Source organism: Phragmites australis, chromosome 16 (assembly GCF_958298935.1).
Source record: "Phragmites australis chromosome 16, lpPhrAust1.1, whole genome shotgun sequence".
In the NCBI taxonomy this organism is placed as follows: Eukaryota; Viridiplantae; Streptophyta; class Magnoliopsida; order Poales; family Poaceae; genus Phragmites; species Phragmites australis.
Window position 1 is genome coordinate 28,119,970 of NC_084936.1, and position 15,943 is coordinate 28,135,912.

The 15,943-nt window shown below is 41.6% G+C and overlaps 1 protein-coding gene and 2 non-coding genes across 4 annotated transcripts; 2 read left to right on the forward strand and 1 right to left on the reverse strand.

Annotated features, from left to right (window-relative positions):
• The first annotated feature begins 857 nt into the window (after nt 1-857).
• Nucleotides 858-931, forward strand: TRNAV-AAC (transfer RNA valine (anticodon AAC)). The gene has a single exon. It is a non-coding gene; the product is annotated as a tRNA-Val (tRNA).
• Nucleotides 932-2,822: 1,891 nt separating this feature from the next.
• On the forward strand, nt 2,823-2,896 carry TRNAV-AAC (transfer RNA valine (anticodon AAC)). Its single transcript has one exon. It is a non-coding gene; the product is annotated as a tRNA-Val (tRNA).
• An 8,833-nt stretch (nt 2,897-11,729) lies between these two features.
• Nucleotides 11,730-13,758, reverse strand: LOC133895823 (basic helix-loop-helix protein 80-like). Of its 2 annotated transcripts, none has more exons than XM_062336341.1 (8): nt 13,383-13,758; nt 13,117-13,266; nt 12,935-13,000; nt 12,778-12,846; nt 12,600-12,683; nt 12,368-12,511; nt 12,132-12,268; nt 11,730-11,982 (listed from the first exon to the last, which is right to left on the reverse strand). In XM_062336341.1, exons 1-7 carry the CDS (start codon nt 13,668-13,670, stop codon nt 12,176-12,178), a joined length of 894 nt encoding a protein of 297 aa, XP_062192325.1. In that variant the 5' UTR covers nt 13,671-13,758; the 3' UTR covers nt 11,730-11,982; nt 12,132-12,175. The 2 variants fall into 2 exon arrangements, with proteins under 2 accessions (XP_062192325.1, XP_062192324.1); XM_062336340.1 differs by having other exon boundaries at nt 11,734-11,982; nt 12,368-12,514.
• Between the last annotated feature and the right edge of the window lie 2,185 nt (nt 13,759-15,943).

Consider the following 15,943-nt stretch of genomic DNA (forward strand, 5'->3'; position numbering starts at 1 on the left):
TTGATCTTTTAAATGCATTTACCCCTTAGTATATTAATTTTAATTATTTAGTATTATGTTCTTATTTGATGTTTATTAATTTAATGGATTTTTAAATAATGAACAAAGCATTATGTGATTGTTTATTCGGAGAGATTTATTCATTGCCTCAAATGAGATTTGTGAATAAAGTGATGTAGATAGGACAGAGGACAGTCAATGACAGCTTGTGTGCAGTGCCACCTTAGCTTTGGCCGGAGAAGGTGTCGCCTCCTCACTCTTGTACTGCTAAAACCGTCGCCATTCCTCTCCACCGCAACTGGCCGTAGCCGCCAAATGATTCCACGAGCAGGGCCGCCCAGGGAACGACGCGAGGAAGGATGAGGCTTCGCGCGGCCGCCGGCGACGATAACGAAATCCATGAATAAGGGCTGGGCCGGTGAGCCTGCAGAGGAGGAGGAGAGGGAAGGGGGTGTGCGGGGCAGGACGGCCTCCGGCGGCGAGCCGGGAGGAAAATGGATCCATTTCAAGTAATATGCGGAGCAAGGATAATGACAACGGGATTAGTGCAGCACAAAATTCCTCTGTTCTGGCTTCTGTTCTTTCTTCTCAAGTTTATCCAGTTGTGTTTGTGTGCAGGGAGCAAAGCTAACATATATGCTTGATCAAAATATAAAGTTTTTCTGCCCTAAAAAAGGAAGAAAATAATGGGGTTTTGTTATGCATGCTTTGAAGTTTGAACTAACATCTCGGCTTCATTTTATCTGGAGTAGCACCGGATCAGAGAACGCTTGCCGTGCTCCTTAACATGCCTGGTCTCTGTTGTCGGTGCGTCTGTATCAGTATAAGAGTTGAATACAGAGCACCGCATTCAGAAGGGTTTCGTGGTGTAGTTGGTTATCACGTCAGTCTAACACACTGAAGGTCCCCGGTTCGAGCCCGGGCGAAACCATTCGTTTTTTTTTAGTCTTCCGATTTGGACCGCGGCCAGGGGTTGGCAGGCCGCAACTAACGGTGAGTCGGTGACAAGGTCCGTCCCAGGCCCGACCATCGGTCCGGCGATCACTACCCTACCCGGTGGAAGTGGTCGTCTGCAGCAACGGCCGGCCGCCGGTCCGGCTCTGGCACCGCCTTCCTGCGGGCATAGATTCTGTGATCTGCATTTGTTTTAAAGGACTGCAGAAGAGCTGTCGAATATATTAGACTATCCTCAACTATATTAGGGAATCGCGAAGGGAACAGAGCCGCGAACGGAGAGAGAATCCTGTCCTGAAGGGAATGATCATGAAAATCCCGTCGTGAAGGGAATCGTGAAGGAAAACTGTTGGAGCGCTGAAGGGAACGGGAATCCCTTCACGACAGGAATCTCCCCCGCAAAAGGAATCCATTGGGTTTCAGTCTTATAGAGTAGAAGAAAAGAAAAATTAAAGAGTTCAATTGGTCTTATATAGACAAGAAATTAGACGTAGCAATCGTACCACAATGGAAAAGGAAAAACGCCTAAATCAGGTGTTATACATGATTTCTTTGGTAAATATCCTCTTTTATTTTCGAAGTAACTAAGACGCCATCCAAACTTTAGCTGAAAAACACGATGATTCCTCTCTTTCCAAATATTTCACAAAAATACATAACTCCACCATTAAAATCCCTTCGATCCTCCTTGTTTATTTTGTTTCAAGCTTTCGCCACCATGATTGAATATTGGAGTATTCCTGTGATCTGCATCTTGGTGTTGCATGTGTTGATTTCGTGCAAAATTGTGTGGATCTGGTTGGCGGCTCTTTTAACAGAGTCGATTGATTAGGTGGTGTGATGTGTTAATCCTACTGGAGTATATCTTAACGAAAGCTCCTGTGATTTGCCCTAAAAAATACTTTTAATTATTGTGTTTCAGGCCAGTGCATATTAGGGTTTTTAGTTATTCGTTTACTTCAGCAGAATTACATTGTCTTAGATTGCACCTGTAAACGCATTGATCCAACTTAATCATCCTACGTATGCCGGCTTAATTATAAAGTCCATATCGTGTTACATCTGTCTGAATGTGAAAGACAAATTAATCAATACCGTGTTACATACCGTATTCCAGTTGGCTGGGAGATTTGGATGGTGTTCACCATTTTACATAGGATTAAGGAGGAGGCAGATCTCTGGACTCTTGCGGGTGTGTGGCATTTAGGCCGCCTCTTTCGTGGAGAGTAGGCTTGCTTCTTTGGTCTAGTCGCCTCGTGAGTCGTTCACCATTTTACATAGTATTGTTTTGAACACCTCTTTTTATCAATGTAACAGTCAACTCTCCTGCCAGTTAGTTTCTTTTTTATTATTTTGTATATCCTCCATACAGTTATGTGGTACGGTGGTAGCAACTTTTTGATGTGAATTGCACAATACAGAGATATATACTGTTGTGTAAAGCTAAAACAGCCATTGATTCAACGATTTGGTACTTCTTCGTAATTTTTTGGCCATTCCTTTTGCTCATTTGTGTAGCTTATGATCAATCTGTAGATTCTATTGTACTTCAAATTCTACCTGTAAATGTCACTTGGTCTTTTGTTTAGGGGTAGCTTAAGTAATCCAGGTGGAGGATGCAAAGGTTTTTCATATTTTATACAAGCTTCAGGCGCCGGATAATTGGAAGAACACCATGATTATTTCCTTTTGTCTTGAGGAGTACCTATAAGAGAACACTTTTTCATGATCGTTAGTCAGCTTATTATGCCTTTTTACCCGTGACTGTTAGCTTCTGTTGTCTCAGTATTTTCGCATCAGTTATGACATGTGTGCAGGTCCTTGTAATATAATGTTAAGTAAAAGCATCGAGCGTCAACCCTCAACAAGGTTTCGTGGTGTAGTTGGTTATCACGTCAGTCTAACACACTGAAGGTCTCCGGTTCGAACCCGGGCGAAGCCATTACCTTATTTTGCTTTTGTTTTGTTTTGTACTTTTATGTTCACATGTCGTTAGATGCTGTTCTCTGCAGTTTTTGTTTTCTCAAGCCTTGATTAATATTAAGTAGAGATCATACTATTAGTTTAGCTGTCATCAGGGAAAAATTGTTTAAATTTATCGGTATTTGTTTGAATTTTGTTTAAATTTTATTTGAATTTAATTTGATATATCTGATATATCATGTTTACTAGTGATCTTCGATAAATTTTGTTTACCGGTAAACAAAACCCTAATTGTCATATTGATTAGTTGAACATCATGAAAATCATGTGTGGGAGAGCTCGCCCGTTAACCACCCCAACGGGCAAGCACGGCATGCCGCCGATTTGCCATCCTTGGCCGTGGGTTTGCCAAGGCCCAACGGTGGCTAGCCTCCGAACCTAGACTAGATCACACGTCCCTTGGAACTGCCCCTTCCCATCGACGAGTTTGCACACCCACAACGCTAACAACCCCCTCCAGCGCGCCACCATTGCACAGACCAAATGTTCCAAGCATGAATATCAAGTATCCAAGCATAAAGTTCATTTGTTCCAGGCACAAAATTGGATTGTTCCAGGCCCAGAGCCGGATTATTGTTCCAGGAAGCACAGAGCCTCGGAGGCGGCGGCGCATAGCCAAGAGCACAAGGAGCAATGGAGACAGGGAGTGGGAAGGAACAACGCAAGGGCATCGGGAAGCTTAATGTCACCACAGTTAAGCATTTTAGAGGTGTGTTTGGTTGGTCGGATTGGGCGAGAAACTAAGTGGAAATGTGTTTTGGTTAATATGTGATGAATGATTGACAAGTTTATATGAATTTGGTTCGATGATTTTTAGATTGCTTGATCATATATATGTATTGCAATGATAATCATTACTAATCAAAGTTCGAAAGAAATAGAGTTAGGAGTTTTTTCTCTGTCTCAGAAAAATTACATATGCCGAAAGGTCCGGTGCAGAAAAGGGTATGCACGCCGGATGGTCCGACGGTGAGGCATTAAGCACGCTGGATTATTCTAGGAGGTGGAGCTCATCACCGGATGGTCCTGCGATGTAACTTTGTGAAAGCCGGACTAATTCTTGTAGAGAAGAAGTTTTCGAAGGAAATCAAGCTTTGAACAACAGATGATTCGACGATGAAAGTATTGAACGTCGGAGCAATTCTTGCAGAGAGGTTGCAAGATTACTGGTCTGGAGGAGTTACATAAGTCGGATGGTCTAGCGATTGGAAGTGTGCATGTCGGAGAATACACCAGAGCATTTAGTACAGAGAGGTTGTAGAAGTTGCTGGCTTGATGGTTTGCACACGCCGGATGGTCTGGCGCTCATGAGGTATACACGTCGGACCATCCAGCTTTCACGTTTTCTCTGGACTGTGCTTTTAACTGAGGATCTTGATTATGGACTAATATATAATGGAATTGGAGATATGTGTTTGCTTGTATAAGGTTATGCAGGTGATGGATGCAACTTGACGACCGACGGTGGGATGATCAGGGCCAAGCAAGGTGCTTTGTGCTAGACAATCGAGGAGGTCGGACGGAGTCAAGGGTGGTCCTAGCTGTGCACATGGAAGTCAAGCAAAGCTTGGAAGAAAGGATGAAGACGACGTGTTGATAAAGTTAAGTAAAAGAGATGCAGGTACAAGTGACAAGGCAGCTCGAGGGATGAGAGCGGGAGAGACTTGCCGACAGTCAAGATCGTAAGACGCAGTACACGTGTCGACATCGGGATGCTTGCTTAGATTCAAAGTAACCAGCAGTGGGTCACTCTTTGAGAAGTGTGCAAGATAGTTTCGCGGTTTGGCCTCAAAACCGTGGAAGGGTGGAGTGCACGCGGCATCGCCATGAAGCTTGCGTCGAGACGAAGTTAAGTTATGAAGGCACCACAACCGTCTGATGGATGAAGGAGAAAATAGACCAAAATATACTCGGTGGTTGTAGAAGTGTACTACAAAATAGGGATATTTTAGGAAAAAGTTAAATACCTAGGAGTGAAAGAACTCATGCCTATAAATAGAGGGGTTGGGCTATGAGAGAGGTTGAACCAGCCACTTGTGACCCTTGAGCTATCCATATAAAAATCTCATGTTAGTGTTTTAGAGGAGATGAAGAGAAGTATTTAGCCTAAGTATTATGTGAGAGATTTGTGAGGAAAAGTCTTTGTAATCTATCTAAAATAGGGTTGACCTTTAGAAGTAGTGGATTTTTATTTTTCTTCTCATGCTTTTATCACATCATTCTAGTTTCTCTCTATTGGTTCTCTTACAAGTTTGCAAGTTTTTCGGTTTTCAATTGTGATTTTCGTTTTTGCGCTTATACTGAAATTTTCCATCTAGTTTGAGTCGTTCTTCTCGTTGCTAGAGACATAAAATTCATGTACTAAGGTACAAAATTGGGTTTGAATTATCTTGCCTCTAAATCATCAACTTAGAGAGTTTCTTCTCCCGATATCTATCCTTTTATATCAAAGTGTTTCTTTCTTCAAGTTGTAATCTTTTGTGGCTATGACTCGTGAAATTAATTTCAATGGAACCTAGGGTTATATACAACCATCAGAGCCATGATTTCATTTACATTCTTGCTCTTTTGTGACTATGACTCATGAAATTAATTTCAATGGAACCTAGAGTTATATACAACCATCAGAGCCATGATTTTATTTACATTCTTGATTGCTACTTGATTCTTTTTAGATTTTGCTTCCGCTTAGAGTTTTGACATGTGTTAGGTGAAACAAAGGAGAAGGTCATCCGATTCGAAAGAATCTGATAAGACGTATATTCACCCCCCTCTAGTCATCATTCTTGGTACTACAATTGGTATCAGAGCCGATTTGATCACTTGTTGGTCTTAACCGGCTTTATGATCCATATGCGACAATGAAGAGACATGAGAAGATTCCTCTTTTTGATGGCAGAGATTTCTCGTACTGGAAGGTGCATATGGAACCTTATCTTCTAAACTAAGGAAATGTAATATGGTCTTCTAAGCTAAGGAAGTGTAATATGGGAGATTGTGAACTCTTGTTATAAGATTCTTATCGCTCGCACCACTCAGACTCAAATTGAACAATACGAAGCCAACAATAAAATTAGAAACATCCTGTTCATAAGCCTAAGTTGCAATGAATTTGACAGAGTTCAATACATTCGTATTCTCTATAAAATTTAGACTACTCTAATTGTTTTTTATAAAGATACTAATCAAATCAAGACAACGTCAAAACATATATAAATCAAGGCATAGTCTTGTATCTATCACTCTAGCCCTACACTCCTGGTGCTGCTGGCTAGGAGCTGAGTGGCATCTCTTTTCTCCCATTGAATTGCCACATCTGAGTATCTGACTCAACCCCTCTGTCTCTCTGGACTACTCTAGTCTCTGATCTCGAGGTGAGATGGCGATTACAGCTTTGCATAAATGCCACTCGATCCATTCAGTTTACTGTGCTACTGCAGGCCAAAGCCATGCAACTTCAGTACGAGTGTTCAAAAGCAGCAGGCCAAGCCATGCCAAGCCTTGGTTCTTGAAGCTGTCAGTGAATGAGCATGGCTGCATGGTATGGGAGTAGATTTGTAAGTTGAACAGCGTTTTCGCTGGTGACCTTGGGAAGAATGCAGGTGGCCAAAGGATGAGGCTCTGCAGGAAAAACAAGAGCTGGTCTCGTCTGGATGAAAATGATTGATGGAGAGGGCGTGCATTTGCCAGAAAGATGAGACTTGGCCTTATTTAAAGACATGCATACACAAGGAGCAGTGGCCAATGCATGCGAAAAGATGGTATCAGACATGACCTCCTAGCTACCTGCAATATGGTATAGACTTCAGATTAGTTGAAAAGTTGCCATAATTTCTGGTCATTACACCAAAAGGGAAGTGTTAAAAACAAGTTACAGCAGATGGTTGAACTAATGAAGACACATAAAACCAGCTAGTAATACAAAATCATAAATAGATGCTCTAAAATAGTGAAATGTATTCAGCCCCTAGCTTGACGCTGAATGTTTTTTACGGTCCTTAGAAAGGTACAGAGATATTCTAAGGACACAGAGATACCGAAATTAGTATTGATGTACCAAATTTTGATACCTCCCAAGTTATAATTAGTGGTACAAGCGGTACCTCTCCGAGGATGGTAAAAGGCTCTTAGACTATTACAACAAAAACTAACTAAGCATGGTCCCCTTGTCGACCTTGCTCTAAAGTCCGGGCAATTCATTCATGAGGGAGAGGGTCCAAGAGAACTAAACACCATATTTAATTTATTGTATATTTCACTGTGAAATAACTAAACCATATTCTCATCGATCCATATCTGTCCACCCATTCAGTCGTTCAATCATTCACGAGCAGGGAGGCCATGCTGCAGCAACAAGGCAAGACACCAGCAGCTACACACATGTGGGCAACACATGACCAGGCTCAGAGAGAGAGAGAGAGAGCTTGTTTTTAGGTAAGAGAGAGAGAGAGCTGATGGAGATTGGAGGAAGATGGAGAGAGAGCGAGCAATTAAAGGCAGCATCCACTTACCACTGTTCCAGTGATCCATTGGACAGCGTTAAACACAAAACACTGACACCATTTGCTCAATTGCCGAGCCTGCAGCCCCACTGTTGTTAAGGCCCCTTTCCTTGTGTCGTCAACCCCATGCAGCCCATGCCCCTCCGCCGCCGGGCCCGGCTCCGGCGCTTGGTCGGCCGGCCGGCCGGCCCTAAACCACCCGAATGCCGCCATCCACGTCATTCACGGTCAACCACCGTCCAATGGCAACCTAGACAGTACATGACAGGGAGCGCTACGCGTACAACCTATCTTCAGTTACTGTAGGGATGTAAACGAGAGTATAGAAATCGAATAGTCATTTTTTATATTGTTATCTATATTTTAATGTAAATATAAATACAAATTTGAATGATCTCGAATGCAAATGCAAATACGAATCGAATTATTCTAATATGAATCTACATTCGAATACGTGCTAGATTCAATTGCGTGTGAATATTCTATAGCTTTAACGATAAATTATAATATAATAAATTTATTTGACACAAGCATGATTACATTTTAACATAAAGAACTTCATTTTTAGTAAACTTTAGATGATTTTAAACCATTGGATAAGAGATAAATGGATTATATTTATCGCTATAGTATATATGGTATAGTACTAACTAATAAAATAATAAGTAGGATCAAAAGAATTAAGTAAAAGAATAAACTTTATATTAACTCGAATTTATATTTTATAGACGTATTTCTAGATATTCGGATACGGATATTATCCATATCCATATTTATTTCTAGAAAAATATATTCATATTCATATCTGGAAAAAGAATTCAGATATGTTCATATTTATATCTGTGTGTCAATCGAATACAGATTTACCATATTTATATTTGATCAAATATAAATATCAAATAATGTCTGCTCTCTATTTTCCACCAAAGTTATGGGGTCGCTGGCATGTAGTTCCCGGTGTGAACTACACACGTCAGTGGGGCCCGGATGGCGGTGAGTGTTCGTGGCGATCTCGTGGAACGGACTGGCGAGGGGTACAAGGTACGTCTCCGTCAAAGGCAAGCCGTGTCTGCCGGCCGGGAGCTCGATCATATCGCTCCTGGCGCCTTGATGGCGCCTTGATGGTTCTGTCGGTTATCTGACGAAGTGACGATGACTGATTGCTCATCGTTCGATCGATCGCCCGCCTAAATTCATTGCGATGAGCTGCGGAGCTTACACGGTTTCCTTAACGCATTGTTTTGAATACTGGCCAATTTACGGTTAGTGTTCTATGCTTATTTCTGAAGCAGCCATGGGCTAACATCTCAATATGTGGATCCATCGTTGTTGTAAATAAGACGACAAAACTTATCACTATAATTAATGTTGTATTTGTATCGAATATGTATATATGGTCGGTTATAGATATATTTAAGTTGTAATTTAGTGAGACTAGAGATAAAGTTATAGTCGGATTTTAAATACAAAGCATTTAGACGTAACCGCAGATTGACGAAAACATAATATGAAGAGGAGTGCATGTGTAGTCATACCCCAATGATATGAGTGTTGTGAGCTAGAAATCTAATCTTTTATCGAAATTACAGAGGTAGAAGATTGTTAGAAGCTTTCAGAACAATGACAACGGTGGGAACCTCTGTATGTGTACTCCTTGTACTACTAGATACTGAATGATCAGGTCCCAGAAGCAACGTTGTTTCCTAGATCACGGCAATGCTCAACAAGGCACATGGTGGTTATAAGTAGCTTGAATCTAGAAGGAACGCCTAACATGCATGCATCATCTTATCATCGCCAAGGACCGCAGACGTATGTAGCAAGATCGAAACAGTTATAGCTTAGGTCCTCAGTTCGTCCCCACGAACTTCAATTCATGCATGTCATGTTCATGGTCGATCTTTCACAATAATGCATGATCAGTGAATTAATTAGCTATAGCTAGCTAGATTAGTTAATTAGATGGTACTGTATATGATGCATCTTCCTCGGTCGTCTTTAATTTCTTTGAAAGGCTAACCGAAAAATGTAGTGTATGATTGTATCGGTCGCAGGTGCACGCTCCACCGTCTAAGTTTAAGTCCTGGTCGACTTGAATTTCAAGTGTATTTTCATCTTAACACAAAATACCTAGTTCCTCCTTGGTGTATTGAAAAGAAAAATAGTATCTTGTTAATTTAAAGTCTCATATTTTGGGCAATAGCTGGACATCTTTGCATATGGTTCCTCAAGTACAGTTTGTCAATTGGCAGGTGTAACCAACATGATGGTTTGTGGTGTGTTCAGTTTTGCGGCCAATCACATTCCATGGCACCAATGCAAGAACCATCCGATTGCTAAATCAAGTTCCTGTCTTGGCATTTAGGGAGAAATAAGTTGGTTCCATGGTACAAAACAAATCTGAAGATGGATCGTGGCCTGCCTAATGTTCAGAGTCCACTGTCTAATATCATAGAGTTTTAATCAGTTTTCATTTGTTCATGGTAATTGTGACCCCCTTTGATTTCACTGTATCTGATTAGTGAGGAGAAGGAAAAATATCTAAAGCTCTTTGTTATGTAGAAGCTATAATCTTTAAACCTGTTGTCATAAAGCACTTTGGTTGAACAACGAAGATGCGGCGCATTCTGTATGTTTTGATACATGACATACGAAAGAATTTGCATCAAGAAGTTGTACTACAGATTCTTGTGCTTCAGTTACCAACTACAAATTATTTCTTTCCTTTCTTAGAAAACTCGATCAACCTAGAAAAAACTAAATGTCATTGTATATAAGAAGAAATAGACACCGAAATACGAGTAAGAGAGAACTGAAACCTAGGTGGTAGTGGTGTACGTCTAAAATAGTACAAAGACAGTTTCCAACTATGTTAGAGTTAAACTTGTTTTATGGTAGGTTTAGTTCTGATATGCATAAGAGTCTAGCCAAAGTCGAACTGGTGTCCTAATAGGAGTCTAATACGTATAGAGTCGGGCTAGGTGTAAGAGTTTTGTAAGAATAAGATTACATCGGAGTAGGATTCATAGTCTAGTATTTGATCCATATATAATGAAGTAGGGGGCACCCCACAATGTGCCGTTGAGAAAAGAGTCGTGTTCGTGAGTTGTAACATGTGCGTGTGTGAGAAATAAAGTAGCAGTACGTGTTGAGAAAAATTGTCATTATTTTGTGTGTTTGTATTCTTCGTGGTTGTTCGATCCTGGTGAAAAAACAACAATTGATACCAGAGCTGGTTAAAGATGTAGAAGCTGATGAGATCCAGAGGTCGGTGCTACATCATGGAGCGATGATACTAGCGACATGGTGTTATTATGGTCAATGGCGGGAGACTGCGACAACATCGACGGTGTGGTGTGGTACAAGTGATTAATATGGCGCGATTGGTGTGCGTAGTGTGGAGCATATAGCACCATGTTGAGATGGTGACGACGAGATGTCGTAGTGTGTTATGGTAGTGTATGTAGTTAAGCTCATGCATGTCTGAGAAGTGTGTATGAGTGTAGGATGATGAAGTAGTGTTCGTCATCCTAAATCAAATAAATGTATGGTGGAAGAGGTGTGTTCGTCGTCCTCAAGTGAGAGTAAGTGCATGCGGGATGATGAAGAAATGTTCATCATCCTAAATCAAGTGTGAGATCAAGTCGTAGATGAGCCCTGCGTCGGCAAGTACAAGATTAGTCAGAAGATTAAAGTGCGAAGAAAAAAAGATTAAGGGGTGATTATTAGATTTAATCTTATTTTATAGTAGGTTTAGTTTTCATATGTATAAGAATCGATGCTAAAGTCAAAGTGGTGTCCTAATACGAGTTTAATATGTATAGAGTTGGAGTAGGAGTAAGAGTCTTAGTAGGAATATGATTGCATCGGAATCGAATTCAGAATCTAATATTTGACCTATATATAAGAAAGTGTGAAGGACACCCCACAATATGCCGTAGAGAAAAGAGTCATATTCGTGACTTGATTTGTAACGTCTGAGTGCGTGAGAAATAAAGTAACAGCATGGATTTAGAAAAATTCTATCATTCTTTTACTGTTTGTGTTCTTTATGGTTGTTGGATTCCCGTGAAAAGCCAATAAACTAGTCAAAGAGAGCGAAGGACACGAAGTCAATTGCAATTCTGCCTATAACTGATGCAGGAGAGCATGGGAACAAACTGATCATCCGTCACTCTTTGCATCTGAAATGATTGAACTACAGCTGTAAGAACTACCGTGCTCACGTTGCAAAGATTTGCAAATGTTGTCACTGAACTAAACAATTAATCATTGTTTGGAAAAAGTACAAAAATAGCTCTCTTATGTATTAACAACTGATTGCTCAAGGTTGACTACAATGGTGATGACAGGTGCAGCTGCTGAGAAAATCCTCATGGACAATGCCTCATTAAGGAGCTGCAAATATTACAAGTCTCTGAAAATGTGTAAACAGCAATCACTACTTGCTGCTCACCTCTCCAAATCCAGACAAGGGGATGGACTAGATCCGACATCTCAAGCTCATCTGGTGCTCCTACAAATCTTGCAGCATCATTTCCTCCTGTTCAGAGGAAATAGTAATATTAATTTAATGTGGCAAAATTGTTTAATTAAATCAAAGTAGGTGAAGTGCAATTTTCAGACATGAGGTTAGAAAAGCAAGTGGCAACTTGAGGCCTCTCAATCAATGAACTTAGCTTGCAGCAGTACCTATTGTCAATGTGGGGTCCTTGCTTTCTCTCTCACTCCTCCCCCTACTGGAAAGAGCACATGTTGCTGAACACCAGCTGATTGAGCAGCTCCTGCCTTGGCTCCCCCACTGCTTGCATCAGGTAGCTGCCATTGTCCTGAAAAGAGTGACCTCAGGTTGGTAAAAATGCTGGATGCTATTTTGGGGATTTGCATGTAGTGTATATGATTCAACAAGGAGAGGAGAACATGCCAACCTGAGAGAAAGAGATGTCACCCTGGCCCTGCAGTGAGTAGGGTGTGGTGGAGGTGGCGTCCATGATGGCTTGAGATGGAGCTGGGCTAGCTTGGCTCAGCACTGGACCTGGCATTGCAAGGGCTTCTTGGAACATGCCTCCCATCTTCTGAAACAACCATTTTTTTTTACATTTCATCTTAAGATCAAGTTAGTCGTATATACTTACTCAAAATGATTTGGTTATTTCATACTTGTGCCTGCCCATGGAGGTCATCACTGTCCAGTCCAAACCCATACAATACTGGGCTCATGGAGGCAATCCTCATGGAAAGGAACTGAAAAACCAGGTAGAACAAAGAACTTGCCATTATTGCCTAGAACTCTTAAGTACCACGTTTTAGCACTAATACTTCTTGACTTGTGGTTTACCTCTACTTGGTTCTGCAATGACTGCACATAATTGATTATCTCATCCAAAATGAGGGCCTTTCCAGTAACCTGCACAAAAAGCACATTTTTTAATTAGACATATGCATTAAGCAGATGTTACAGTTTAGCCAAGCATTAGCCAAGTAATTTGACTGACCTTGTCACAACCAGGGACCAGTGCTTGTAGCATCCTCATCCTCTCACTTATCCTTTCTCTCCTCACCTAAGGAAAAAAAAAACGATGCCATCAAGAAGGGATGAGGAGAAAGGGTGCAGATGCCGAAACCAAACTACACATGATCAAGTGGCAAGTGCTACAAGGATTAGAGTGGTTTGTACCCTCTCTGCAAGGCTGTGGCTATCTGTGGCCTGCCCTCTCCTTGCCCTCACATGGATGTACCCCTTGGGGGCCTCATCTTCAGTGGCGCTCTTCTCCTCAGCCTCCTTGTTGGGCCTCTTACCTCTCTTGCTCTTGCCCTCCTTGGAGCCCTAGTAACCAAAATACAAATTTTTAAGAAAATTTCACTTCAAAAACATTGCACAACATACATGAAACAACGTTACAAAGAAAATGGCAATGCTGGTTGTGTTATGCTAGATACTACCTTGGAGTGAGCAGAACTAAGTGTGGCAGTGTCTTCTGTGGCCTTCCTCTTCCTGTCCAGTGAAGATGCACTGCCCTGTGGAGAGGTATCAAGAACAGCAGATGAGCTCTCCAGTGAGGCATCCTCTGCCATGGCTACTCCTCCTGATGCTGTATTTGCATTTGCTGGTGCTGCTTGGCCAAGGCTTTGGTTGTATAACAGAAGGCCTGAGGGGTTGGGGGTGTGGCCATTGGTCAAGGCTGCAGGCATCTTTAGGAGGAGAGTGTGGTGTGGTGAGAAGTCTGCCATTGAAAATGTCTGTGCCTGCAACTTTCTTTGATGTGTTTGGTTTCTTTGGAGGAGAGGACTTGTTGGCAGAGAGTGGAGGAAAGAAAGCTGGCTGCTCATTTTTGCTGCTCATGTGGTTTATATAAAAGCTGGGAAGACAGTGAGAGAGAGAGAGAGAGAGAGAGAGAGAGAGAGAGAGAGAGAGAGAGAGAGAGAGAGAGAGATGATAAGAGCAAATCATTCATCTCCATTGATGGATAAGTTGGCAGTGAACAGTGTTAAGAGAGGGACCCTGTGTCGACTATCGAGGGCCAGCTAGTAGTCATTATTTTTAGTTTCAGTTTTATTTTATAAAAAAATCACGCAAAAGCTTTGTGCGCTTTCCTTTGACGAGAGATGAAAAAAAACGCCACAATAAAAAAACCCAACAGTTTGTTTGATTTTTTTACATTATCACAGCGTCTTATGGACACCTTCAACGATGTAAAAAAGATATATTAGTGTTAGAAATTTATAAAGAAAATTAACCATCATGCCCGGATCTTAGACAAGTACATCACCAGGTACACACTACAACATGGATATATCACGGCAGGAGCAAACGCTAACATACCCTTAGTCAACAAGGGCTTAATATTGTTCACTGTGTACCACGGCCATCGCAACTCGCAAAGTCTTTTGCCAACTCAATGTTGCAAGGGTAACTTTTGACATGCATAACTTCACTGAAATAAATGTTTTTCCCCCCTTACAGCGCTGTAAATTGTAATACTCTGCATGAACTGAAGTACTTTACTGAACCCTGAAGAGCAGGAGGCAAAATTTCTTTGTGGGGAGCACCAGGACACTGGGGAAAATGGCGCTGCTACAGTCATTCCCTTGCGAGACCGTTCGTTCATTTCGCAGCAAGTATACCATGTGGAGCAGTTAAGCGAGCACTGAATCGCAGCACAGGGGCCGTTGGAAGTTTCTGAAGGATAGCTGCATGCATCAATGCGAACTCTGAATCCGATTCCAGTGGCTTGAATATGATGACTCAGTAGCTTTAATTTTCTCAGAGAAGCAGCTGGAAAATTAACCCTTTAGTTAACACTGTTATATATATGTACAAACATTGGATTTACGACATAGTTACGACGGGCGTAGGTGCCCGGCCAAATACCGTGTGGAATTCGGTTGTGGATTTAATTTGCTCGCCAGCGAAATTTTGGTAGGGAAGTCTATATATAAATAGATTTATTACGAGGTATTTCTTAGTCCTGTCTAAAAGAGCATATGAAACATTACAATGTATGGAGAAACATGACCGGCCCGGTCAACACGCTGCATAATTTTTTTCAACAAAACGGGAGAAGCTTCTGAACTCTGCATCATGAGATGCACACGACCAAGCACGCTGCAGACATCTTCTGAGGCATTTTACCTTACGGCCTGCTCGCAAATAACAGCAAATTTAGGCCCTTCGGGCTCCGTTAGTTTATAGAACTAATCACTGGCAGTGCATTTATCCAAGTGCTAACAAATTTACTGTCAGTGATCACCAGGGGGAGGGCCGGCCTTCTGAGATGTACTGCAGTGCAGTTGCAGTCAGGGCAGACATGCCAGTCTGTGGGACGGTTTCCGTTGCAATGTGGTAGGGCGAAGGCTGATGATGATATGATTTGATTAGACAACTGCATTTCTTCTTCTTTTTCTCTGAAGAGCATGCAAGTGAGTAACTGTATGAGTAAGTGATTGAGCTTGGTTAGTAATGATCAGTGTGGTAGAGTGAAGTAGTGAACCAAACAGATGCCAAGATTCCCAAGAGCCTAGCTTCTCAAGTCTGAAGATTCTGAACCATGCATGAATACATGTGTAATCATGTGTAATTCCGTTCTTTGCAGACTAATTCATTGCTTGTGTTGCTCTACCATTCCTGGATCACTGATCAAATGAAACATGTTTCTACCAAACAAAATGTACACAAAAGTTAAATTAGTACATAAAATAAATTAAAGCTGAAAATTTTAAACGGGGAAATGCTGAGCTGCTGCTGATTGCTGAAGCAGTACACTACAGAGTGCAAGACTTCGAGACACTGGAAACTGCAAATGTACCACGATGCGGTAGGCTGCTGGTAGCCAGTGTGCTCACCTAATCAATAACTTCTCCCCACCACCAAGCCACCAACCAACCATGGAGGCTGGAGCTAGCTAAGATCAAACTGGACACAATTTTGTAGGATTAAAAGAGGAGGCGCTGGTCGATGGTTATCCAAAAAATGAATGCTATACTTGGTCTAATATTGTTAGTCA